Source organism: Globicephala melas, chromosome 5 (assembly GCF_963455315.2).
Source record: "Globicephala melas chromosome 5, mGloMel1.2, whole genome shotgun sequence".
NCBI lineage: Eukaryota > Metazoa > Chordata > Mammalia > Artiodactyla > Delphinidae > Globicephala > Globicephala melas.
Window position 1 is genome coordinate 122,962,812 of NC_083318.1, and position 27,878 is coordinate 122,990,689.

Sequence of the window (27,878 nt, forward strand, 5' to 3'; positions counted from 1 at the left end):
CGCTCCGGACTGGCCTGAGGAGGGGCGAGGATGGAGGGAGCAGCAGGAGCGGAGAGCGCTGGAAGGAGGGGGCGGCGCGCGTACTTCGTCCCACCGCCATCCGGGAGAGCCCGAGCCCGTGCGCGCGCGCACCTCGCCGAGGCTCCGGCGGCGGGAGGCGGGCGGAGCTGCGGGCGGCGTGGGCGGAGCGATCGGCGGGCGGAGCGAGGGGTGGGAGGGAGCTCGCGAGCCGGCAGGCGGGCGAGGAGCGTCTCCTTCAGCATCTGCCGCGGCCGCGTTTGCCCGGAGACTGACCGACGGACGGATTGTCTGGCGGACGGGTTTGGGAGCTCGCCTTGTGCTCGGGGCCAGCTCCAGCGAAGCTCGGGGCTTGCAGCACGCGCTTCCCCGCCCGCTCGCGGCCACCCCGGCTCCGGCGGCCTCGGCGCGCAAGGGGCTGGACGTGCGGGAGCCGCTCTCCGCAGGTCGGTCCTTGCGCTGCTCAGCCCCGACCGCTGCGCTGCGGCCCCCGAGCGGCGTCCCTGAGCCCCAGCTCCCCGCCGTGCTGCTCCGAGCAACGGTGCTCAGGGGCTCCAAACTCGGGCTGCCGGGGCAAGTGTCTTCATGAACCCAGAGGATGTCCGGGAAGCATTACAAGGGTCCTGAAGTCAGTTGTTGCATCAAATATTTCATATTTGGCTTCAATGTCATATTTTGGGTAAGTTGGAGCGCTTCTGGGATTTCGACTATCGTGGCCGATCGGTTCGCGACGATTTCCCCCACGTTGCTCTCTGCGTTTACTTTTCGCAGCCCCTCGGGCGCTTGCGGTAGCACGGAGAGGCATTTGCCTTCCGCCTTTTCAGCCTGCGCGTTGGAGAGATAAACATTTAATCCTTTCTAGGAACGCGAAGAGGTAAAAAGAAAAACCGAGCCGGAAAGGGGGCACCCAGGCCTTGGGGTGGCTTTTTAAGGGAGGAATAGCGTGGATGCAGATGAAAGAAAGGGCTCGGCAGTTTGAGAGATGAGCAACCACTCGAATGAGATTTGCTCCGGGTGGGATATGGATGTTGGGCTGAGCGTGGTGTCATAACAGGGAAGGCTAATCGGGCAGACCCGACCCTGAGGTCCACCTTCTAACAAGGATCTGATTGGACGAGGGCTTGGCTCCGTGTTGCCGCGGCTGGTCTGTGCCATGTTCAGCGTGTATCTTCTTGCACCATCTCGGGCTTTGTGTAGGATGCAGATGCGGTGGTATACGGTTCTGTAATGTGCACGTAAATAACGCTTCCTGCACGCTCTTCCCCTTCATCTGGAAAGCGCTCCTTTTGCGTAATGGACTGACCAGTGGGCGTGTGGGCTGGAGGGCTTTATTTCTCTCTCTGTATTATTGTCAGGATAAGAAGAAGTCACCATCAACATATGTTTCAGTGTGTCCGTGCCTCACGTCCTCCTTTCTGAAGAGTGACATAGAGCGGGCCGTTTTGGGGAAACCTTGGAGAAATGCAGAGGAGAAGGTGTACGAGGCATGTTTTATGGGGCTACTGGGAGAGCAAACGCTTGAAGGAAAGATTCAGACCATGCTCTACTGGCGCTACAATGTGCTGGGCACCTATTGTAATTAGGCTGGGATGCCTACTCTTTTGTTTTGTTTGAATTCTTTTCCTTGATCTCACAAACATGTTCAGCGACCAGACAAAGAGTTCACTAGGACAAGAGGAAAACGTTGGTTCAAAGACCGTGTTATTTTTCCTTTCCTTTCCATCCCATCCCATCCTTTTCCTTACTGGGCACTCCTTCTGTCCCCCCACTCTTCCCCCCATGGAAAGTAAAGATGGTGGCTGTCTGGGGTGGGGGTGGTTCTCCAAGTTGCTGTTCAGTGTAGGTTCAGTGTGAGATAAACAAAAATCCAGTCGTGGGATCAATAATAATCCACAACAGTCTTAACACAGGGTGCATTTATTTTGATTCTCCTTTAATTTTGGCCATACGCTGTAAACATATACATCGATGAGAATAGTTGTCAATACAGCTCTTTATATTCTTGTTTTTTCTGCCACACATGTACTAGGCTATTTTATTTTTATTTTCTGTTTTCTGTAGGAGTACCTTGCACAGCTCATGAATGTTTTGCAAAAGGAAATGGGAGGGATTGGAGACCACTTTCTGTGTCAGCATGTCATCTGGCCTCAGGACTGATGATGAAGGGGGAAACATGAATAAATATCAGATCTAGTCTTTCACAGGCCATTTTTGCCAGGGATTGGACATGATTCCTGTTAGCAGTCACCCCCCTCCCTGCAGTCAAACACTGCTACAAATATAGGAAGAAGAAATTATTTTCTTTCCTTGCTTCCTTTTTTTCAACCCTTGTTGGAAATGTTTAAAAGTCACATTTCTGGGTGAGGCATTTTGATTTTATCTGAACTTGAAACTTTCAGAACTTTGAGAGTCAAGGACTACGGAATTGGGACTGGATCTTGTTGGCGTAGTGAGTCCAGGCCTCTTGATTCTACTTGAACACTTCCAAAAGTTGCACATTTCAGCAGCTAGGCAACAAAAAGTACCTAGGGGCTTTCTCTGCAGTTTCATAGCAGGAGGTGGAAAAGAAATAAAGGGATTTGGGCCTATTTCCCTGGCAGTTTGGTGTCATTTTGTAGTGTACAGAGGCACATTGAGTATTTTCTGTGGATTAGGTTGTAGCAAAACCTCTGGAACTGTGGAGAGCTTCAAAGAATTGCAGAGTGCTTGCATAGAGAGTTGCAGAAGAGAGTCACGTCTTATCTCATTTCGAAGGTCTTCATCTCTTGGGGGAAGTTTTATGGGAAGCCTGAAAAGAGCTGTAGGCTGTGGAACTAAACCAGCTGCCCCAGGCAGGATTGTTATGTAGATGCCTTTGTTACAAGGGCCCTTCTCTTACTCAGCTTTCTACACACCTTGTCCCTCCTTTCTGTGCCTAAAGCCTTCCACTCATATACACCCTCATACCTTTCCTATCCTGCTGTCTGCTTCAAAATTACCCCATGTTGGAATCTCTGAGTTTTTAGTACCCTGGTCTCTAGAGTGATGATCAGCAGGAAGGTAGTCATGATACTTGATCCCAGTAACTCAGACTAAGATGTTATTGACTGGAGAACTGGGGTCAGGAATGGGCAGCCTGCTTCTGTAAATTTGTTATTGCTATTACAAATTCTGTAAATTTGTTTTTGCTACGTAACAAACAACCCCAAAGCTTAGTGGTTTAAAATAAAACTTTAGGGCTTCCCTGGTGGCGCAGTGGTTGAGAGTCTGCCTGCCAATGCAGGGGACACGGGTTCGAGCCCTGGTCTGGGAGGATCCCACATGCCGCGGAGCAACTGGGCCCGTGAGCCACAACTACTGAGCCTGCGCGTCTGGAGCTTGTGCTCTGCAACAAGAGAGGCCGCGACAGTGAGAGGCCCGTGCACCGCGATGAAGAGTGGTCCCTGCTCGCCACAACTAGAGAAAGCCCTCGCACAGAAACGAAGACCCAACACAGCCAAAAATAAATAAATAATAAAATAAAATAAAATAAAACTTTATTCTATCTGACAGTTCTGTGATTTGACCAGGCTCATGTGGGTGATTTGCACTTGGAATGGCCCATGCAGTTGCAGTGAGATGTGGCTGGGCTGCAGTTAACTGAAGGCTCACTGGAGTGGGATGCCCAAGGGGATACCAGCCAGATTTGTTGGCTAGAGCACCTAAACGTGGCCTCTTCCTGTCTCTGAGACTGGCGGAAGAAACTTCCAGCCAGTGAAGGCTACTCCCGGAACTGGCCCAGTGTCAGTTTCATCTATTCCATTGGTTTAAGCAGGAGTGGAGCCTGCTCAGTTTCAAAGTGCTGATGAAGGAAATTCCCTCTTTTGTCAGACAGGTGTCAGGGTCGTGTGGGTTGTGGCCATCTTTGGAAAATAGAGTCTTCTGCACTGAGCCTTAATTTCATTTATAAAGGAAAGCTAACATTATCCAATAGAGTTGCAGATTCAAGGATGTAATCAGATAAGATATTACCCAGCACAGTGTCTCAGTATTTAACAAATGGTGAATATGGTCTGTGTCATTGTCTCCAGATTTTGTACGAGTTCCATCCTGGCTATAAAACTTCTAGAATACCTTAGCCTGCTCCTTTGGCATCATTACTACCAGGTAATGATGCTCCTCTTAACATCAGCCAAGGAGATGAGGCGAATGGATTCCACAGATTGGATCATCACGTATTTGAAGAAAGCACTATGGATCAGTGGAAGCCTTGAATGACTTGGGAGAACCAAGTCATTTTTCTCTTCTCTTTGCTGTACAAAGATTAGAAAGCCTTGGATCCTTGAGGCCAAATTTCTCTTTGATGTGCTTGCAAATATTACATTGTATCTTTAAGTGGAGGTTTATCCAGGTTTGATGGCAGAATGTTGCATCTCATCTGTTTCCACAGGGCTTAAATTCAGAGAGGAGAGAGATTTAGGGAAACTTGCTGGGGGCATAAGTATGAAGTCTTATCTTATGATTCACTATAAATTGTAAGATGTTCTGGAATGATGATACATCAGCAGTTTATAAGTCATAATTTTTGTTTTAATTTGCTAGACATCTGTTAGCTTCGATGGCAACCATATGGGAGTCTAAACTGCCTTTTGAATTACAAGGAGATGGTAGGAAGAAAGCTAAATATGGTTATGAAAGTGTCAAATGGGAAAAGTGTAAGAAGGGTGTATAGACCTAAGTGGGGAAAGTAATTGAATACTGACTTGCTTGCTCTGGCCTCTCACTCCTGGGTCAGTGAGAAAGCACTGAAGCATTCTCACTTGATGATATGCCTGGAAGATTGAAATAAAGCCAAGGGGAAAAGTTGGAAAACCAAATAATGTTTCACCCACCAGAAAATTGCCGAGGTGAGCTCATTTAGATGGATTACTCTGTCTTACTTAATATGTCCAACAGTAATCGTTAGTCCCTGGCAAAAGGTGAAAGTAACCTGTATTTTAACAGAGCTTTATAAGTACGACGTCTTTCTTCTAAGCATCTCAAAGCATCTTCCAGGCATTATGACATCTTTGTGACAGATGTAGAAATTGGAGAACAGAGACGTGGAGTGACGTTTGAAGAACATATCAGGGTTCACTTTTGGAGTGTTAAGTCTCTTTCAATAACTATAGCCCTAGCTTCTCATTTGAATCTTATTTTAGAAGATGCTTGTTATTCTAAACTAAAACATCAAGTAAGTCATTTACATCTGTTCATAATTGAAAAGTGATAAAGTTTTTGCATATGTCTCAACACCACCCGCAAGCACACAAAAGTTAGGATGAAAATGTTAAAGAGTATGATAGAATAATAAACTATTGTGTAGTCTACTGAAAATTCATAAATGAAAAATGGAGTATTAAAGACTGTTATTAAAGTGTTATTAAAGTATTAAAGTGTTCTTGAGTCACATGCTTCTTTCTATGTGTAACACTGATGCCTGTCTTAAAATTCTAACTACAGGCTGCTGAATCACCATCCTTCTCTAGAATATAAGGTCTCCAACTGCAGGGACTGTCTCTCAGTTATTTTCATAAGCTCAGTGTCTAGCATATTGTCGGAAACAGTAGGTGATTAATAAATTTTGTTGAATGAATGAATTATGAAATCATTGGAGAGTACATAGGCATCATCTCCTCTAACTTACTATTCAGTGAGGCATTTTCTCTCGAACATCCTGCCAGCCCTCTGGATCTGTTTGGGGACCACTTTAATCATTTGAGAGTTTCATCTTTCCTGCAAACTAGGTGTAGTTTTCCCTTGGAACTTCCATCTTCCTAATATACTGTTGTTGATTTTTAATTTTATTTGGAAACTGTCTCATACCTGCAGAGACATTGCAAGTAGTACAATTTGTTTTTATCCTGAATCGTCTGAGAAAAAGTTGCCAGCATGACGGCTATAACACCAGTACTTCAGTGTATATGTTCTAGGATGTTCTAGATAACCACAGTATAGCCATCATAGCCAGGAAATTACCACTGATACATTACCACCATCTAAATCTTAGATCTCATTCAAGTTTCCCGGTTGTTCCAATCATGTCTTCTAGAGCAAAGAAATTCAGTTCAGAAGACACGTTGTAGTTAGTTGGATCTTTTTAGTCTCTTTCAGTCTTTCGCTGTCAGGTTCTTGACACTTTTGAAGATTTAAAACTAGTTATTTTGTAGAATGTCCCTCAGTTTGGGTTGGTCTGCCATTTTTTCATTCTTAGATTCAGGCTGTGCGTCTTTGGCAGGAGAATTACAGAAATGGTGCTGCGTTCCTCTCATTGCATCCATCAAGTGGCACTGATTTCTGTTCGTGTTTGTTCCATTAGTGATGATGGTCACTTGATTAAAGTGTTGTCTGCCAAATTTCTCCACCATAAAGTGACTCTTTTCCCTTTTGTAATTTACACATATTTTGTGGCAAGTTATTGTGAAATTATGTACTAAAAAGCCCATTCCTCATCAGAATTTTGATTGATTTGATCTCGTTTGTTCCAGTATGTTTTAATTAAACTGTTACTCTCGTTACTTACTTTGATGTTCCCATTAGTTCCAGGTTTGGCAGTCAGTGGCAGTCTTTTCATGCCCTTTAAACTCCCATCACTCTTTGAGCCCTTCTTTGCTTTCTGGCAGAACAACATGTTCCAAGCTCATCTTTTGTATCAGCCATTTCTCCAAGGAGCCCTGGTTCCTTTGCATAGAGAATGATATTTAGAAGCCAAGATCTGGTTGCTAAGTGTGCTCATTGCTTTGAGGCTATCACCACCCCTGGGGCCTCTCAGTGGACAGGACTATGGAATATGTGTATGTATATACACGTATGTACACATACACACGTTTACATCTGCATTGCTATATCCAGCTATATATTTTGAAAACCACGAGTTCACACTGGTATCTTAAATCCCTATCTGACACGACAGGGTTTATTTTAGGTTTTTCCTTTTCCATATTTATAACTCCCGTCTTTGACAGTAAGAATCCTAGCTCCGATTGTTCTTAACGATTTACTTATTTGATTAAATCTCCCCTTATGTAGGCAGTCTTCCACTGCTGCCCCTGCCCCTCACATGGTTGCCCTCCTTAACTGCTTTTGCTCCAGCATGCCGTGCCACAACCTCCTTCCCACCGTGGACACCTTTCTCTGATAACCCTGCTCTGGGCTTCCACGTCCCTCCCCAAACCTGTTCCTGGACAAAGGCTTACCTTCCCTTGTCCCCACTTTAGGGCTGAATATTTCAGGAAAGAGAAGGGGAAGGGCCTAGGTTACTCTTATGCATACAATATAAGACTTATCTCCCTGGGCATAGACCTTTGTTATTTAAAAACAGCCATGATGCCATTCCTAAACCCTCTGCTTTCCATCTTTAAAGGCTCTTGGTTTTTCCATGTCTTCTTCATATACTATTTCCAGATGGTTCTTTGCCCTGATTAAGGTACTCTGCCTGTGGTCCCATTTGGACACGCCTCCGTGAATGTAGCGACCAGAATGAAACACGTTTTTCACACACCATTCCTACCATCCAGAGAGCGGTGGGTTGTTATTCCCAAACTCCCCCTTAAGTCTGTAGCCCAGGAGGCAAGAGCCTGGATTCATCTTTGAGTAAGTTACTCTCACACATTATTTTCTCAGTTGCTCATCTAAAATATGGCGAAAATAATTCCAATAGCTTGCAGAGTTATCCAGTATTAAATGGGATCATGCATATGAAGGTGCTTTCTACAAGGTAAATCTCTCAGTACAAATAGTAGTTATTAACCCAGGCTAAACTGCATATGCTTTTCCCGGTAGCCAGAGAACATAGTTGGCTCAAGTTGTGTTTCTAGTGAAATGAAACCTTCATCCCTTTTTCAAGTGAACTTCTGTTAAACCCATCTCCCTAGACTAAGTGCGAGTCAGAAGCCCTAACCCTCCAGTTAATTATTTGAATTTAGATTTAGTACTACATATTTATTCCATTTAAATGTCTTATTCTGACCCGGTGGTTTTCAAACCATGCTACCAGCAGCACTAGGCTTCCTTGAGGTGTACCGGGGCCTGAGTGGGTTTCTGCCCTCTCTTTCTCCTGGAGAAGCTCAACCAGTAGGTTTGATATTTTGAGATATCGTGAAGGGTTTTGCTTGCAAAAAGGGGTCTACTGCTTAAACAAACAATTGAAAACCACCATTCTAGCCTTCAGATAATTTTAAATCTTGAAGGTCAAGGCATGTTTAGAAAAAATTATTCCTCATATGGGTTTTTCTTCATGCATAGGACGTCCCTCTCCCTGATCAGGGGTGACTTCTGTAGAATTAGTTGATATTTCAGGTGCCTTTCTAGGCACAGCAGCATAACCAGTGAATTGTTAGGAAATTTCAGTCTGATTCTGAGTCTGTAAGTCCGGGATGGGGCCCTGGACTGATTCTGTAGGTCCACCAGGGAATCTGATTCTGTAGGTCCAGGGAATCTTGATTCTGTAGGTCCGGGATGGGGCCCTGGACTTAGTGGGGATTTTTTTGGTTTTTTGGTTTTTAATCCCTGCAGGTGATTTTTGCCTTTTGGGAGGTCTGAGGTCTTCTGCCAGCGTTCAGTAGGTGTTCTGTAGGAGTTGTTCCACGTGTAGATGTATTTCTGATGTATCTGTGGGGAGGAAGGTGATCTCCGTGTCTTACTCTTCTGCCATCTTCCCCCTCTCCCCCGCTGCAGGTGATTTTGATGCGCAGCTGAGGTGGAGAAGCTCTAGCTCGTTTTTCTTAGCAAGATGTGGCATCTCTTGCCATTACTCTCTGGAGGGGGAGCTGGCAGTGGGTGGTATAGGGCTACGACCAAATGGTGACTGATTTCACCAGCACATGAAGCTAGTGTTCTTTGCTTATGAGAAAAAAATAATGTGGCCTATTTTATCCCTCATGGAATTGTTTTTATTAATCCAAAAATGCCAGTTTATTTTTAAACCTGAAAGCCCTAAAAACAAAATGAGAAAATCTCTGCTAAAGAGAACCTCTTGTGCTGCAATTAGTAGGCTAAAAATTAGCATCATATTGGGATAGGAGCTAGTTATTTATTCGACAGGAACATTGAAGAAATAGACATTTGTTCCTTTGCCCTTGCTGTCCTGCACACTTCAGCACAGTGGACTGGGTCTAACCACAGCTGCAAGACAGCAAACGATCCTCCCCTCCACAAACCAGCCTCCCTGTCCAAGGTGCCCTTCCTTTCAGGCTGTTTCCAGAGGCTTCCTTCCATGCCCCCAGCCCTGAGTATCTTGATCTGGGGGTGGGAAGAAGGGGAGTTGCTTTCTGCACCTCTGTGGCAGTTCCGTTGACTTCCCTCTGCTGTCATGCCAAGCAGGGACATTTCTTCTCTCGTATCCAAGTTTGCAGCACTGTCACGGAGAGCTGACAGGAAAGCGAACACAGGAGACCCAAACCTGATATTTGTCAGTTTTCCTTACAAAGAAAATTTTCAACGTAGAACATTCAGAGTGTGCACAGTAAAGTTTTTCATTTTTTCCCCTGATGTCTTCCTCTTCATCTACCCCTTTTAGAAACAAAAAAATTAGGTATTCAATTATGGCTAGGCACCTACAGTGGAAATCTTTTGAAAGAAATAAAATTTTGAATAAAAATCTAAATGATTTCTCTGAGATGTTTTACTGGGGCATATAGTTATCAGCACTCCTAAACAAACATACCCAGAATGGCGTACACATCCTGTGGTTAGCGCCGTGGTATTATCTGTCTGTACATAAAGGATTGTTAATTATGAAATGTAAGGTATAATTTTTAAGGAATGTAATCACCAACCTCAATAACAAAATATCAATGGTATTTGGAAGTGTTTGGCCAAATATTTTGGCTCTTCTCATTGAAAAGGCATAGTGATGTTCTATACCTCTTCCAGCTACTATTTACTATTTGGATAAGTATTGCAAGACACAGGGCTCTTTTTACTTGTTGAAAAATTTCTTTCTAAATTATAGTTGGCGCTTAGTCCTGAATTTCTAAAAATCTGGAGGGAACAGCTGTTGTTCTAATAAATATTCAGGCCAGCTATTTTAATGCTTTGTACTTAAGTCATCCTAATAAAAGAGGAATACTTGACTTAAGCATTTCTCAAAGTATAATGTTTTGCTTCCAACAAAAATTTCCCCCAACTGTTAATATTTCCCCCAAAGCAGCCTGAAAACTTAATTCTGCCAAGTGAGTAGTTCTAATCACTCCTGAAGCATTTAATGCCCAAACTCAGTTTTCCTGTTTTAAGGTACAGTCCTATCAATATAGCTCAGTCCCTTAACATGTGAAGATTCCGCAGTCACTGACCTTTAAGGAAGATTCTTTATAGGGTCGAGTATTAGAGAGTGATAGAAGGTTTATGCTGGGTTGGGCATTCTGGTGCTCTGGTGGTAGGCAGGCAGAAGTCTGGTGTTAAGAAGTTTGGGTTTTGAGTATGTCTGGATTTTTACCCAGCTCCATTCGCGGGCTTGTGACCTTAGACAGGCTACTTAAGGGCATGTCTCCCATCTGCAAAATGGCATGCTTAGCAGTAGTATTAACCTTGTTATCAGTAATATTAGGACCCAACATCTACTTCAGAGTCATGAGGATTAGAGGAGTTAATATGTATAAACTGCTTGGAATAATCAATAGGTATTAGCAATTATTACTCTCTTCTCCTCAACACCCATAATTTCATTTGGTGGTTTTTTTTTCTTGACTTCTTTCAGAACCATTACAGTAATCTTACATTGTAACATGTATTTTTTGTTCTCTGTAATGTTCTGCCTACATAAGTACATTCCCAAAATAACTAAAGGAAAAAAAAAGATCTAACAAATGTTCACAATGTTCTTTTCATTGTAATGAATAGCATGTAATTCTTATCATGGATACCAGACCATGAATTCATGTCTATTGTTTGTTGTTAATTTGCCCATTTTTCTTTACCCGTTAGCTTCACTCTTCGTCATTTTCTTTGCAAAATGAAACTGTCTCATATCGGTGTTTTGTACTGGGAAGTTGAGTTTCTGATGTTGGACTCTGGTGTTAGGCCTAACACCGGGGAGAAATAGAAACATTTTATTAAAAGCTGTTAAATCGGGATATTGTGGAAATGCCTAGATGGCTATAAGTATATATATTTAGCTTTTATGGTGTCATAAGTCCTGTATATTTTGATCATTGTTTTCCTCTGTATTTCCGACACAGTCTTTAGGCTGTGAAGGCGAACACTGAGTCAGCAACACAGGTAATTCAGGCTTTCCCCTTGGATGTCTTTCCAACCGATGAAGGAGTAGGATTTTGGCCTGAACTACCTGGATCATTGACTAATTGGGCCATCTATATTGGGAATGAGTGACTGCCTGGCTTCTCCTTTGAAGCGTTACTGGGATGCCCTGAGAGCTGTGCTCTTTTGCTTCCAGTAGTATCACCTGACGCAGAAGACCTGGGCTGCCCTATTTCCAAAGCATAATTCTCTCTCTAACTGGGCTCAACTCTGGGAGAAAAGGCCAGGACATGCTAATTCAGTAGGTCCAAGGAGCCTTGGCACTCATTCCCATGCTGAAGATGTGCAGAAAGCCCCCAGCCCTTGAAGGGGGAGAGGAGGGATGAAGGGGAGGGTTAGGTAGAATTTTTACTGTAGTATTCATTAGTAAAAAAGATGATTTATGGGCTTCCCTGGTGGCGCAGTGGTTGAGAGTCCGCCTGCCGATGCAGGGGACGCGGGTTCATGCCCAGGTCTGGGAAGATCCCACATGCCGCGGAGCGGCTGGGCCCGTGAGCCATGGCCGCTGAGCCTGCGCGTCCGGAGCCTGTGCTCCGCAACGGGAGAGGCCACAACAGTGAGAGGCCCGCGTACCGGGGAAAAAAAAAAAGATGATTTATGTGGCCTGATAGGACATCATAGGAGCGTGCTTAAAGTCATTTTAGCTTACTGTAGCATCCCCAACGCTCCCACATTAGACCCACTCACTGACCTCACAATCCACTGATGGTTTGTGACCCCCCGTGGGGAAAGCACTGAGTTTTCTCCTTGTCGTCAGCCCTCCGCTAGTTGGTTTCTTTGAGGGTCTGAAGGATGGCCCCCTGATAAACCGAAGCAGCGAATCTCAAAGCTCAGGCATTTGCAAACTGCCTGCATGGTTTTGGACAAACTGTTGTGCCACCCCAGAGTTTTGTAAAATTTAAGTCACGTGGGAATCTCGTTTCAAATGCAGATTCTGATTCGGTAGGTGAGAGAGGGGCCGAAGATCCAGAACCTTAACGCGCTCCCAGGTGAGGCTGGTGCTTCTGGTCCACTGATCTCATTTTCAGTTTCAAGGATCTAGACCATTTCGAATGTATTCTTTCCCTTTAAATCGACTCCGTTTTTAAACCTTAAATACATTTATTTAAAAAGGAAACTTGAAAAATATCACTATTCAAATACATACAATGACAGTAATATGGCTTGTTAACTTCTAGGTAGCTCTGGGTGCCTGCTGGCAGGCCTGACTGGGAGGCTTATTTTCTTTTGTTACAGTGGAAGTTAACAAGTGTACAAAGTATTCAGCATCCTGGGATCAAATGGAGACTTTCTCCTTGACTAGACCAGAGGATTAAAAGAGAGTTGAAAAGGAAATGACTTTCTTATTTAAGGTTATTTAATACTGTATTCTAAAATTGTCTCCTCTGGCACCCCAGGTCACCAGGGAATCTCACTTTGGGGAACACTGCTTTTAAGTAATTAGCGGGAACACATGCATTTATAAGCTGAAACCTATTAGCAAGATGGGTGAATCTCTAGAGGTAAAATGATTGGGGGGATGTGTTTAGATTCTTGCCGACTCCAGGTTCTGTTTTCTGTTGGGAAAAAAGAGGGGTACCCCCAATTTCTGAAAAATTGCTACCCCCAGGCCCAGTGAATAATTACATCTTAGGTTTAAAAGGGAAAATGCTTTGGAAAATTGGATTTCAGGCGAACAGAAAGTCAACCTGAAATACTTAGGAAATCTATCAGTGGGTTTCTTCCTCTACACCTCCCATCTCCTCTTCCTTCAAGTTACTATTGATTATGTTCAATTTGGAATGAATCCATTTATTTGATGCATTTTTCAGAATAGGGTACTTTCTTTATACTTTTTTATTGTAAAAACAATACAGCAACATTAATATACCTCTTTTTTAAGGAAAAGAAATTCACCACATTCCAGTAACTTTCAGTTCAATTATATTAAAAGTAGAGACTCAGTCAAGTGCTCTGAGAGCAGTGAACAAACACCCCAAAACAAACAGCCCATTTTAGAGTTTCAGTGGTAGTCACTTACAAGGATTCAAATTTAGCAAACCTGCAGTCACTTAACTTTGTAAAGGAAGAATGTGCTTTTCCATCACTAGCTTTTAAGCATTTCTTCTGACTTCACCGGTATTTCCCCCCTCAGGACAACATTTAGAATAAGTGTTTCAACATACAGAACAAATACCTTGTGAATAAACATCAATTTCACACAAGGAAAAAAATCAATAAATCTGCTTTAGGCATTTGAAAAACCCTGTACTTTTAAAGGAAGGAGTTATAGTGTTAAGTAACTGAAAAACAAACCCCCCCCCCCAAACCCAGGCTGTTAGCTTTAAATGTTTTTCGACATGACCTTTACTTAGAAAAATGTAGTTGGAACTTTCTGAACACCTTGGTGCCTGCTTATTCAAGGATGGAGGCAACTGCCCACGTGGCAACTCATGTGAGAAATGCTACTCAGTATTTTTTTTTTCTAATCTCATAACTGGAATCGTATGGAAAGTAGTGTTTTTTTGGTACCAGTTCTTTTTAGCTTTGTCTGTTGGGGTTTTTGAAAGAATAAATTGAATGAAGAGGTGGCTAGATGATATGTGGCATTCAAGGTTTTTGCAAGTCTGCAAAGATTTAATAATCCCTAATATTCTTACTGTATGCTTTGAGAGTTTTAAAGTTGCTCTCTAGTGAGGGTCTGAAACAATTGCATAAAAGTTTGAAAATAATGTTTTACTCATTCATCTTTTTTTAAGATATAGAGTCAATATTTTAGAAATAAAAGGATTGGTTTCACTAAAAAGAGGACTGAAATATCTTTTATATGTTGTGAAATACATACATTCCATTCAAAATTGACATATATCCTTGGATATTTAAAATATATATTATCAGTGTATATCCTTCATGCATATTAAATATTGATTTACATCCTTGGATTTTTTTTATGAGTAGATATATGCTTTCTTTGGATAAAGAAAGAAAAACTACTTAAATGACCATATGACCTCCAAACAATTTTATTTGTGATAAAAGATTAAAATTTCCTTATTACAGTATCCTATAAATATGCAAACTAAATGAAACTTTTTGTAAGTTAAAAATAAAAACCAGAGATCAGTCTTAGTACCTAAGACATAAGCAGGAAAAAACACTATTCTTGCTTTTTTGGTTCTTAGATGAAGACTAGAAAATAAACTCTTTTGAATTATGAAATTACTACAGCCTAGCTGGAGACACCAACAGATCGTTAATTATTGCTAAGAACCTTCAGAATGCAGTTTTTGAATTTCAAATATCCTTGCTATTGAGTCCCATCCTTCCCCCCGCCCCCCATTTTCTGGGAATTTAGTTCCAGAATGGAGAAGATAGGGCTTTTTGCTTTGGGGGTAACTAAATCTCTTTCTTACTCTTTAAAAACGTTAACCTGCTGATGAAAGCACAGAAGGTTGGAATTATTTTCAACAGGAATGGCTTTGCAAATATTTAACTGAGTGTTCTTTGGCAAGTCTTTTCGTGCTCAAGTATTGGAACTATCCTTTAATTGGTCTTTTGCATTCTTGATTATATAATCTCAAAACATATGTTGAAACGGACCTCAAAAATCAGTTAGGCTTCTAGTTTTTACCCGCCCCCCTCCTCACCTTTTTTCCCCTCTTAATAGGGGAATACCTTTTTTTTTCCCATCCAGACTTTTCCGCAAAGCCCCCAATGTATAAAGCAGCCACAGCTGGTGCTCTGGGTGCAGAGTGTCTCTTTGGGCTCGGCGCGTCTCCGTGGTCTCCACGCGTCTCCGTGGCTTCCGCGGTTCCCAGCCTCGCTGCGTGGGAAGAGCGTGCAGAGGGGACGGCGGGTGTCCTGGAGGATTTGATGTCGTGCTGAGGACAGTGGAGAAGGTTTCTGTGTACCATTTACGCGTTGAACGAGGATGAAGTCGGCATTTGGCCTAGTAGGCTGTGTGCTGGCTGAATTGCCCAAGTTTCCAAGTCCCAGTGCTTTGACCGCATTTGGTTCTACTAAACAGCTTTGGCGCAGTCATTTTGATTAACATCAACTTGCTTATGTTAAGTAAGTATTCAGGTTATTTATTATGCATTACTCTTGCCTTTGGAATGAGCAGACTCGAAAACTCCTTTTTCATATGGATTCCATATGTGGCTTTTAAGTTAGCAGAGACGCAAAGGCTTCCAATTATATTGCACGTGAAGTTGCATATTGAATAGATTAATCTTGATGGCATAGGTATTATCTGAAATTCTTTGTCATCTCTAATATTGTTCATATTTCATTTAAACAAACTATTAGGTGTTGGAAGATTCTGTGGTGATGAACTTACGAATTAACTTACGAATTCATGTGTCCTACTTGGGTTTTTTATTACTGAAAGTGGATACCCATGGTATTTGTTATTTGGTTTGCACTGATGTACTCCAGATAGTATGAGGTGACATTTAAAAAGAAAACAAATCCGGTACATTTGCTCTTTATCCCCACACCTCCACCCCAGCCAAGCTAGGTAGAGAATATTGCAGTGTTTAAGATAGTGGTTAAGAGTGAGACTACTCGGGTTCAAACATTGGCCTTGGCACTTCTAAGCTGTGTGACCATGGACAGTTATGTCATCATTCCGGACTGTTTCTTTTGGGCAAAAAGTGGGTAACAGTAAGCCTACCTCTGGGATAACTGTAAAGATGCAATGCGATGATGCATGTGCCAAGCCTGAGCGGGGTGAGCGCTCCGTGACTGCTGACCTTGGAATCAGGTGTGGAATAGATGACTGCTTGGGACAGGTGTAGGCTTTTGATTCAGTATCTGCCGGGAAAGGTGTTGTCGGAGTCCGGGAACCTCAACTTTCCTCATTAGGGAAGCGCTGTCTATATAATAGTGCTTTTCTCTCACGTCAAACTTTGTTTCCTTTGGTGCTTCACCTACTGGAGGAGACTGCGTCTCCACACTTCCCTTCGGCAACTAGATCTATCTGAGAGTTTAGTTTTCTAGCTGGGGCAGCTGCTCCATTCCCCTGCCTCCTGGACCTGATTACTTCTCACGTTTAGCTGCAGCTGTTCACCATGTCCATTGCTGGCATGACCTGATCAGCCCTCTGTTGCTTTTTCACAAATGCCAGCATTTCTCGTGTCTTGCCTAGAGGGTCATTTTGAGGCCACGAACCTACCTGTTTTTTTGTTTTTTTTTTTAATGGTAGTATATGCAGAATATTACAGTTCTAATAAAATAAAAATTCTAATAATAGAAATATGCCTGGAAAAATACCTAAAATATAGCAGGTACCCAGTAATTATTAATTGAAATAAGTTAGTTGAATCTAAAGTAATTTTCCTTTCTAATAACCATTTTTTAATTGAAGTATAATTAATTTACAATGTTAGTTTCAGGTGTACAACAAAGTGATTCAGTTATACATATCTTGATATATATCTATCCTTTTTCAGATTTTTTTCCATTATAGGTTATTACAAGATATTGAATATAGTTCCCTGTGCTGTACAGTAGGTCCTTGTTATCTGTTTTATATATAGTAGTCAGTATCTGTTAATCCCAGAATCCTAATTTATCCTCCCCCCTCCGCTCATTCCCTTTGGTAACCATGAGTTTGTTTTCTATGTCTGTGAGTTTATTTCTGTTTTGTAAATAAGTTCATTTACATCTTTTTTTTAGATTCCACATATAAGTGATAGCATATGATATTTGTCTTTGACTTACTTCACTTAGTGTGATAATCTCTAGTTCCATCCATGTTGCTGCAAATGGCATTCTCTTTTGTTGCTGAGTAATATTCCCTCGTATATAAATACCATGTTTTCTTTATCATCTGTTGATGGACACTAAGGTTTCTTCCAAGTGTTGGCTATTGTAAATGATGCTGCTATGAACGTTGGCGTGCATGTATCTTTCTGAATTAAGAGTTTTCTCTGGATATATGCCCAGGAGTAGGATTGCAGGATCATATGGTAATTCTATTTTTAGTTTTCTAAGGAACCTCCATACTATTCTCCATAGTAGCTGTACCAATTTACATCCCCACCAACAGTATACGAGGGTTCCCTTTTCTCCACACCCTCTCCAGCATTTATTATTTGTAGACTTTTTGATGATGGCCATTCTGACTGGTGTGAGGTGATACCTCATTGTAGTTTTGATTTGCATTTCTCTAATTAGCGATATTGAACATATTTTCATGTGCCTGTTGGCCATCTATATTAATTTTCTTCGTTTAGGAACAAGATTAGCATTCATCTGGGCCCTTCTGCAAAAATTTGTTATACACAAGTAGGTATTTTTATAAAGTTTAATTTATTAATATATAATTTATTCTGATTGTAATTACAAATTTTCTAACTGAATTTATATTTAGATACTTACAAGTTTTTGTTACAAATGGTGTTTTATTGGCTGCTGAACTTTAAGGAATCTGGCATTTTAAATTGCTTTTCACTGCTTGGGAAATAAAAAAAATATAAGTCTGAAAAATCATTGACATTATAGTAAAAGAAAGCAGCTTTCCTCCCCGAAGTTAGTTCTTTTCAGAGTGTATTTGTCAAGTGGATTTTTGTCTCGTTTTTCATTTTCTGAACTATCGTAAGTGGTTTCTCTTCCTTCAGTTATATAGATGAAGATTTCTGGAACTAAAGTTTTGCCCAGATTGAGAATAGCTTTTATCTTGTACACTATATATATGTGAGTGTGTGTGTGTGTATATATGTGTATATATATGTAAATGTGTGTATATTTATGTATATGTAGTTTATTTTTTGATTTCTTGTGCATTTCTAAATATAGAAAAGTTTCAAAAAGTGGGGGAGGTGAAACAAAGGGAGAGGAGAAGCAGAGGTGGTATTGGGCCACTGTATTGAGGGAAGGATATGCTTGGGGGGATCCGAGACTGTGCTGTTGAACAATTAACTCTGGAGTGTTTCAAAGTACCTTTCTAATGAGGGGCATAATGCTGCTGCTTTTGTAACCCATGACATGAAGAGTGTAGGGGGGCTCATGTGGAGGAGTTTTTGGGACCAGGAACCCCATAAGGACAGTCGTGTAAATTGAGGAATGTACACAGGTTGCTCAGAGACACTCCTCAGTGGGTCTCTTGTGCTTCGCCATGTCTTGCTGGGTGGGCGGAAAATGCTCTTCACTTGGGCCATTTCTTAGGGTTGTGTCTGTGGTGAGCAGCCTTGAAGGATGAGGTGATGTGTCTCCCTGGGGCAAAGAGCAACTTCACCTACACTTGTTATGAAGTAGCAGGTCCCCAAAGCATAGGTTCCACAGCTGTGCCGCAAACATAAAGCAGCACGTGCAGATTCCGTCTGGGCCCCTCAGTGCCACCGCCGTTGGACTTTGGGGTGAGGAGAACAGACAAACATGGCGCCTATGCTGCCTGCTGTACTGCTGATAATTCTGGCAGCTTCCATGAAACAGTACTGAGGCTAATGTATTACCCTGCAAGTAGGGTAAAAGCGAATAAGACCAGACACAGGTGTACTGTATGTAAGTTGAATACATAGCCTGTTAAGTGTGTTCAGATGTGTCCTGTTTAGAACATAATCACCAGGGCCTCACCTACAAAGAATGTGTTTAGGAAGGCGACAGTGGGTGGCTCCTCAGAGCTTCCTTCTCAGGTTTCTAAGACCTGATGATGGCTTCTCGGGCACTTCACAGCTGTGCCACTGGTCAATGCGACTCCAGGGAACCAAGGAGACCAGCACATCCTCACCAAGAATTGTTGCATCCTAATTGAGGTAAGACGCAGAGCTGACACACGGGGGTGGCTGATTTTGAGAGTGCCGAGCAACAGGATTCAGAATTCTTGGGGGCCGTGGAGGAGAGCACAGGATATTGGGAGCCTGGGCAGCCCCAGAGGGCACAGACAGGGCAAGGTGCAGAGATTGTCAGATGTCTGGCCCTGAAAGGAGAGAGATGGGAAAGTCCATGCCAAGGCAGTGGGCTGCAGCTGAGGAAGAGCGGGAACAGCTCATCTCAGAAGCAGTCTGGCTCTGTTGAATTGGACTGGGGAAAAGACTTTCTGTGTGCTTTTTTTTTTTTTTTTTTTTTTTTTGCGGTACGCAGGCCTCTCACTGCTGTGGCCCCTCCTGCTGCGGACCACAGGCTCCGGACGCGCAGGCTCAGCGGCCATGGCTCACGGGCCCAGCCGCTCCGCGGCATGTGGGATCTTCCCGGACCGGGGCACGAACCCGCGTCCCCTGCACCGGCAGGCGGACTCCCAACCACTGCGCCACCAGGGAAGCCCCTCTGTGTGCTTTTTGATACTTGTGGAATGAATTGTTTTCAAGCAGTCAGTTAACCAGCCTCTTGGAGAATGACACTGAGATCACCTCCAAGCTGGTATAGGCAATTTAGAGAAGCGTTTATAATGAACAGTCGTGCAGCTGATGAGAGCCAAGTAAGGACATTTGTTCAGAACAATAATTTTTGTGTGTATGTGTTTTTTAAAATGTATCTGTAAAATGTAAATGTATCTGTATTTACCGGTTATCTGCAGTAGGTATTTAGTTCTTCCCCCATCAAAAGACTAATATGTCTGTGTGGTAATTAGGCCTGACATTAAGATTCCTGATGGAGAGAGGGCTCTCAGGGCTCAAATACATTGGATGTTGAAGCGCTGCTCCTGGTGTTTCCAGTGTGAATCTTACTGGCAGTTAGAAACAAATTCTAAATAATATTTTTCATTCACATAATGATATGTGAATATGATTAACTTCCTGCAGCCATCAATTGAGATCCATGATGACTGCTGAGATCTGGGGATCCACGGATTATGTAAAAAAACTCATGGGTCAGGAAGTGGATTTTGAGGGGGGATATTGGTCGCCGCCACACATAGCTACACAGGTCATGAACTGTACAACTCCCCAGGACGTGCACAGTGCTTGCTCCCTGGGTTGTGCAGGGTGGCAGCTTGCGTGCATTGGGCAGCCATCCGAAGGTTTAAACAAGTGGCCTCCAGGATAGGAAGCCCAGAGAGAAACCCACGCACATATGGTCACTTTATTTTTGATAAAGGAGGCAAGAATACACAATGGAGAAAAGACAGCCTCTTCAATAAGTGGTGCTGGGAAAACTTGACAGCTACATGTAAAAGAATGAAATTAGAACACTCCCTAACACCATACACAAAAATAAACTCAAAATGGACTAAAGCCCTAAATGTAAGGCCAGACACTATAAAACTCTTAGAGGAAAACATAGGAAGAACACTCTTTGATATAAATCACAGCAAGATCCTTTTTGACCCACCTCCTAGAGAAATGGAAATAAAAACAAAAATAAACAAATGGGACCTAATGAAACTTAAAAGCTTTTGCACAGCAAAGGAAACCATAAACAAGACCAAAAGACAACCCTCAGAATGATAGAAAATATTTGCAAACAAAGCAAGTGACAAAGGATTCATCTCCAAAATATACAAGCAGCTCATGCAGCTCAACATCAAAAACACAAACAACCCAATCCAAAAATGGGCAGAAGACCTAAATAGACATTTCTCCAAAGAAGATATACAGATTGCCAACAAACACATGGAAGGATGCTCAACATCACTAATCATTAGAGAAATGCAAATCAAAACTACAACAAGGGCTTCCCTGGTGGCGCAGTGGTTGAGAGTCCGCCTGCCGATGCAGGGGACGCGGGTTCGTGCCCCGGTCCGGGAGGATCCCACATGCCGCGGAGCGGCTGGGCCCGTGAGCCATGGCCGCCGAGCCTGCGCGTCCGGAGCCTGTGCTCCGCAGCGGGAGAGGCCACAACAGTGAGAGGCCCGCGTACCGCAAAAAAAAAAAAAAAAAAACCTACAATGAGGTATCACCTCACACCAGTCAGAATAGCCATCATCAAAAAATCTACAAATAATAAATGCTGGAGAGGGTGTGGAGAAAAGGGAACCCTCTTGCACTGTTGGTGGGAATGTAAATTAATAGAGCCACTATGGAGAACAGTCTGGAGGTTCCTTAAAAAACTAAAAATTGCACTACCATATGGCCCAGCAATCCCACTACTGGGCATATACCCTGAGAAAACCATCATTCAAAAAGAGTCATGTACCACAATGTTCATTGCAGCTCTGTTTACAATAGCCAGGACATGGAAGCAACCTAAGTGTTCATCAAGAGATGAATGGATAAAGAAGATGTGACACATATATACAATTGAATATTACTCAGCCATAAAAAGAAATGGAATTGAGTTATTTGTAGTGAGGTGCATGGACCTAGAGTCTGTCATACAGAGTGAATTAAGTCAGAAAGAGAAAGACAAATACTGCATGCTAACACATATATATGGAATCTAAAAAAAAAAAAAAAAGGTTCTGATGAACCTAGGGGCAGGACAGGAATAAAGATGCAGATGTAGAGTATGGACTTGAGGACATGGGGAGGGTGAAGGGTAAGCTGGGATGAAGTGAGAGAGTGGCATGGACTTATATATACTACCAAGTGTAAAATAGATAGCTAGTGGGAAGCAGCCACATAGCACAGGGAGATCAGCTTGGTGCTTTGTGACCACCTAGAGGGGTGGGATAGGGAGGGTGGGAGGGAAACACAAGAGGGAGGGGATATGGGGATATATGTATACATGTAGCTGATTCACTTTCTTATACAGCAGAAACTAACACACCATTGTAAAGCAATTATACTCCAATAAAGATGTTAAAAAAAAGTGGCCTATAAAGTGGGTGATCGGTAAGCTGAGTGGATTCAGACATTTCTGTTAGTGTGATAAGTATCACCTGTGCCTTTCACTCCTGGTGGAGGAACCTGGTGGTGATGGTGGTGAGGGTGGAGGCTTCTCATGTGGAGCTGGGAGCTCCCTGCCAAGCAAGAGGGTAACCCCGGCTGGCAAGGACTGCTCAGAGACCTTGGGACCTTGCAGACTGAGCTAAGAAAGATCAGACTAGCGTCCGCAGTCCACCTGGTCCCCATTGAGCCCAGGGAGACCAAAAGACGTGCAGGTGCTGAACCTCTGTTACTGTCCCCTTGAAGCCAAGCAAGTCATTTGTTCACTTTTATGTTAATAAATGAACTCTATCACTCATGTTCAAAATAATGAACCCCATTTAAAAAGTAATTGCCTGCAGTTACGTTTGATTCTTTTTTTAAAACGTTTATTTTTGGCTGCGTTGGGTCTTCGTTGCCGCGCATGGGCTTCTTTAGTTGCGGTGCGTGGGCTTCTCATTGCAGTGGCTTCTCTTGTTGCGGAGCACGGGCTCTAGGCGCGCGGGCTTCAGTAGTTGTGTCTCACGGGCTGTAGAGTGCAGGCTCAGTAGTTGTGGCGCATGGGCTTAGTTGCTCCGTGGCATGTGGGATCTTCCAGGACCAGGGCTCGAACCCGTGTCCCCTGCATTGGCAGGCGGATTCTTTTTTTTTTTTTTTTGCGGTACGCGGGCCTCTCACTGCTGTGGCCTCTGCCGTTGCAGAGCACAGGCTCCAGACACGCAGGCTCAGCGGCCATGGCTCACGGGCCCAGCCGCTCCGCTGCATGTGGGATCTTCCCCGACCGGGGCGCAAACCCGCGTCCCCTGCATCGGTAGGCAGACTCTCAACCACTGCGCCACTAGGGAAGCCCCTACCTTTGATTCTTGAATCCGGTATGTTTGTTATCAAAATGAAGAGGCTGCCAACCAAATTCTTTTCAGTTTCTTAATACAGTTACTTTACTTTCTTTTAATTATGTATGTGAAGTGTTAGCTAGTTAAATACAGATGAAGTGAGATCATTTTTATATGGAATGTTATTTTATTGCATACCTCTGTAAGTAGTTTTAGGAAATAAAGGCCAAGTATTCACATATAAACGTTTCTTCACCATTCTGAATGCATTCTCACTTAAAATTTTGTCGGGTGGATTTAGGAAGGGGCTAACAAAAGACTTGGGAGTAGAACTCTACCGCCACATAGAGATGCACCACTGCTGTCTCCTAGAGCAGCCTAGTTCTGTTCTGTCATTCGAGTTTTGAGTCCTATGACCCAAGGAGAACCTATATCCTTATAGCTAGGCAGAATTACCAGCCACTAGTATGTCCCTTTTCCCTTCCCATGTGAGCTGACAACCTCCAGGAAAACCTGGAAGACCTATTTATCACCTCCATATCCCCTTCCCCTAGCAGAAGCCGGTATGTTTTCCGTAATAGGATTTTGAATAATGAAGGGTAGTGGGACTTGGCATCATACGGTCTGGGTTTGAATCTCACTTCTGTTACCTTCTAGCTATGTGACCCTGACTCATCTTAAGCTTTCTGAGTCTCAGTTAATCCTCACAGGCAAAGTGAGTATGTCGGAAAACAGGTCTCCATCAATTTCTCGTGTTTCTGGATGTCTTGCAAGCTGACGTGCTGACTGCCTTTGTCTGGAGCACCTTTTCAAGGATATTTGCAGCATTTTTCACTTGTAGGATTGTGGTACTCCCTTCCTTCCCCAATGCTCCATTCTCCTTCAGGGAGAGTTCTCCAGTGGTAAATCTGATTGTGTCACATTGCCTACTTTAAATTCTTAAATGGCTCTTAATTTGGATAGGATTAAAGCTAAACTCCATTATAGGGACCTTGCCTATTTCTCACCTCTCATCCACAGTCTGTTCCCCAGCCATACTTGTATGGAGCAAAGGGATAGGCATATATGATGTCCATTATAAAAGTCGGGTTCCCTAAGTTCAGGGGTCCTCTGCTGTGATGCAGTCTGTGGTGTATGCAGGTGTCACTGTGTTCTCTCCCCGTCACCCTGTGGGAATAGGGGCTTGGGAACTGGCCCCAGATTGTGAGCTTATTTATGTTTTCTGACTGTAACTTTGCACTTACCTCTGCTTTCAATGATGTGTCCACCATTTCCGTCTACCTTCTACCAAAGGTGTGGTATCTACCATTAAAAGTTGTAAAAAGCAAAGAGACCATGAGTGCGAAGCACTTATCTCAGGACCTGGGTAGCTGCTGCTAGCGCTGCTGTAATTGTTCCTACAAGAGCTGGTTCTAGAATTACAACCTTTGAGAACTCTTTGCTAAACTTCCTCTACCCCTGCCCCACCCCATCATTTAGCTATATCCCATTTAGCTGTTTTGTCTTCAGCATAAATTCCTTATAGATCTTTTTCAGAAACATTTTCAAAACCATTAAAAATACACCAAAATCTACTATAATACTGAAGAGAAGGAGCTGATATATCTTGCTTCTGGCCAGTTGGATGGCATATATAGAGGAGGGCTGTGGGATGCTCTTAGCTGCAGAGTTCTAGCCTGGTACTCCGCCTTTCTCAGTTTGAGTGGTTCTGGGCAATCTGTTTTGTTTTGTAGTCTCTTTTTTTCCCTTTTAACACGCTGTTTTTTTACCTCATTGTCTTTGATTCACAGCAAATTGTTTGTTTTTAAAAGGATACATCAAAGGTGGGTTTAAATGATTAAAATACAAGCTGGCCATTGTGACTTTTACAAGCTATCAAATCACATGGATTGTGTGCTGTCTTGCTAGGTCCACCCTTGGAACCATTTTAAACAATGGTGAAAAGATGAAGACATCAGGCAGTAAATCCCTCCCTTGTGTAGGGATTAGGCTGGTGGAATTGCACCTCCATGGGGTGCTTGCCGCAGTGGTTGTCTTTGGTGCCAGTTCGGTTAGGGGGCCCGTTTCCACTGGTCTTTGAGGTCCTTGTGGGACAGCACCTGAATGGGGTTTCGTTCCAGGTCTTGGCAGGGCCTGGCTCTTAGAAGGCATTCCAGAAATTGTTTTGAATGCATGAATGACTAAGTAAGAAAATGTGAGGGTGCTTAGCTAGCTGTAAACCATTAGCCCAACGGGAACTAATTTGTTCCCACTTCTCTGATGTGGGAAGATGTGCTGGTTTGGGAGTGGGGCCTGACAGCGGAGATTTGGGGTGATGGCAAACGCCTGATTTTACTTGGCTTTCTCTCTGCTGTGCTCCCGTCCTCCTTTTACCCCTCTCCCTGAAAGCTCAGCAAGCCTGGCTGTGGAGGAAGGCCTCAGTGCTGTCGTCCTGACTTCTGTGATCCGTCCTAGCTCAGACCTACAGGACTTTCCAAAGATTGGGCATCTTTTGTCTCTTCTCCCACTCCTCGCAGTTGGGTTTATAACCCCTTTAGTCCCTTACTTCTCTCCACCTCTGTTCTGACCTCCACCTGCAGAGAGGCTCTGATGCCGTTTTGCATGTCCCTTCCAGAACCACGAGCCCTCCTTTGTGTTCTAGGGCCTTTCTGTTTCGCAGTGAGTTAGGGTATGTCTAGTAAGATAAGAAAGTGGTGACTATATATATATATAGATAGATATATATATATAGATATAGATATATATATATATAGATATATATATATAGATATAGATATATATATATATATATTTTTTGCGATACGTGGGCCTCTCACTGTTGTGGCCTCTCCCGTTGCGGAGCACAGGCTCCGGACACGCAGGCCCAGCGGCCATGGCTCACAGGCCCAACCGCTCCGTGGCATGTGGGATCCTCCCGGACCGGGGCACGAACCCATGTCCCTTGCATCAGAAGGCGGACTCTCAACCACTGCGCCACCAGGGAAGCCCCGTGACTATATATTTTTAAAAATTCAAATTGAGACGAAGCATCCACACAGATTTTTTTCCCTCCTGTTTGTGGACTGCTTTTATAACAAACACGTTATAATCACAAACAGATTAAACCGCATTTAATGAATATTGCAAAGAATACAGTTACTCAAAAAAGGAAAAAAAAAGGGCACATATGTATGTGTCAGTTGACGGTATCTGACTATTTGAGATCTGGGTCACAGCACTCTCAGATAGGGAAACTTTATACACTGTAATCCAGACTTTGGTCCCAGACAGTTTTCCTTTGTTGGCTCATGGAGGGCCCTTGTGAAAAATCTTGATAGTCAAGTGCATATTTGCTTGCTTGTGCTTTCAAGGTAACCGAAAAAAGTTAGAGCGTTGCAAACTAGAGGCTATGACATGAATATAAGTTGTAAGTAATTTTTACTGTGATCATTTTTAGTTATGTGCATGGGAATTCTTGACATACAGGAGAGGCTAGGCACTGTTCTATTTTCTATTTGTGATATATTTCATGAAAAGCTAATCTTTAGGGGTAGTGGTACAGGGCGGTATAACCACTGTAACCAGAGTGATTCCTTTCCATTTATTTATCATATCCTCTCATATCATATCCTCTCCAGTCATTTTTAATTCTGTTCATCGAAGTGATGAACATCGAAATAAATGGGGACCAGATGTGATTGTACAGATTTTCAATCCTAGAAAGGATCTGCCATTTGAACACCATCTCTAAAGATGAAAGGCAAACTTCCCGTGTCACTCAGAACTCTTAATAACTTCATTTTCAACTGTATTATTGGGTGACATAGCTGCAGAGGTCACGACAAACCGAGAATATTGAGTCGTTGAGATCTGTCTTGTTTAGATTTGTTGAAAGATTCATTGATTTGTGGGAGAGAGAAAACTGTGGTAGGGTAGCTTTAGCATTTGCATTTCATTTTAGCATTATGTCGCTCAGGGTTTTTGAGGCTGTGTGAACAAGGTTACAAGGCAAGCCTAGGCAATTTAGGGTTGTGTAAGGAACTGGCTTTGCTGTCTTACGTTCAGGCAAATTTTTTTCTGGCTGAGCCAGAATCTTGGCAACCTTCTCCCCCATCACCAGCATCGTTGGACGTTACATCTCGATTTTTTTCACATCTGCCCTCATTAATCCATCTGTATAACCATTGTCCTGGTCTGAGCTTTCATCCTCCCGTCTGCCCTGGCCTCCTGCTGTCTCTTACCTGCCTGTGGTCCACTTTGCCCTGAGCAGAGTGGTCCAGTCCCAGGTCTGATCATGACAGTCCAGACTTTGAGTGATCTCCCCGGCTTCCCACTGCCCTTGGTCTCACCTAAAATCCTCCCTGTCATCTTTTCCTTCTCCAGTGCCCACCTTGCGGCCTTATCCCCTCCTTCCTCCTCTCCTCCTCCAGCCCTCTGGCCTTTCTTTTCTCCCTGGTATTCCTTCCTACTTCAGAGCCTTTGCATATGCTCTTCCCAGAGCACATGGGATTCTGCCCCCCCCCCCCCAAATCGGGTTAAGCCTTGAAATGTTCTGTCATAACACCCAGGACTTTTCCTTCCCAGCACCCATCATACTTAGGTTAGATCATCATTACTTATTTGGGTGATTATCTGTCCGTATACTGCACTAGTCAGTCAGCTTTGAGAGGGTGAGGGCTACCCATTTAATGCGACTTTGATGGTAACCTCAGCACCTAGGATTGCATCTTTAAAGTGCTTACTGGGTCTTGGTTTTCTGCAACAGTTTTGGTTTATACCTGTAGTCCCCATGTAATGATTACTAGTGTCCCCTTTGAAAATTATTCATTTTGGATGACAGCATACATAGTGATCCTACTGGAAGCTCAAGGATGTTAAGTCACTCCAGTAAAGGGTTCCACTGTCAGGCTCCTGGAGCAGGAGACCCTCGTGCCGGGTGTGGGCGGGAGGGAGCTGTTGCTGAGTTCTGATTCCGGCTGAAGATCATTTATGTTTTTGAAACCCGAGCAGCATATACAGATATGCACGTTTGTTGTGGCTTTTTTTTTTTTTTTTTAACATTTTGAAG

At 43.2% G+C, this 27,878-nt stretch overlaps 1 protein-coding gene across 3 annotated transcripts in view; it reads left to right on the top strand.

Annotated features, from left to right (window-relative positions):
- Nucleotides 1-201: 201 nt before the first annotated feature.
- The window catches only part of TSPAN5 (tetraspanin 5), a 174,482-nt gene continuing 146,805 nt past the window's right edge, over nt 202-27,878 (top strand). Inside the window, exon 1 of one of the 3 annotated variants that reach the window (XM_030865631.2) lies at nt 202-697. In XM_030865631.2, the coding sequence (XP_030721491.1) occupies nt 617-697 (81 nt within the window). In that variant the 5' untranslated portion in view covers nt 202-616. The remainder of the gene's footprint in view (nt 698-27,878) is intronic. The other 2 variants (XM_060299769.1, XM_030865630.2) reach the window with 2 other exon arrangements.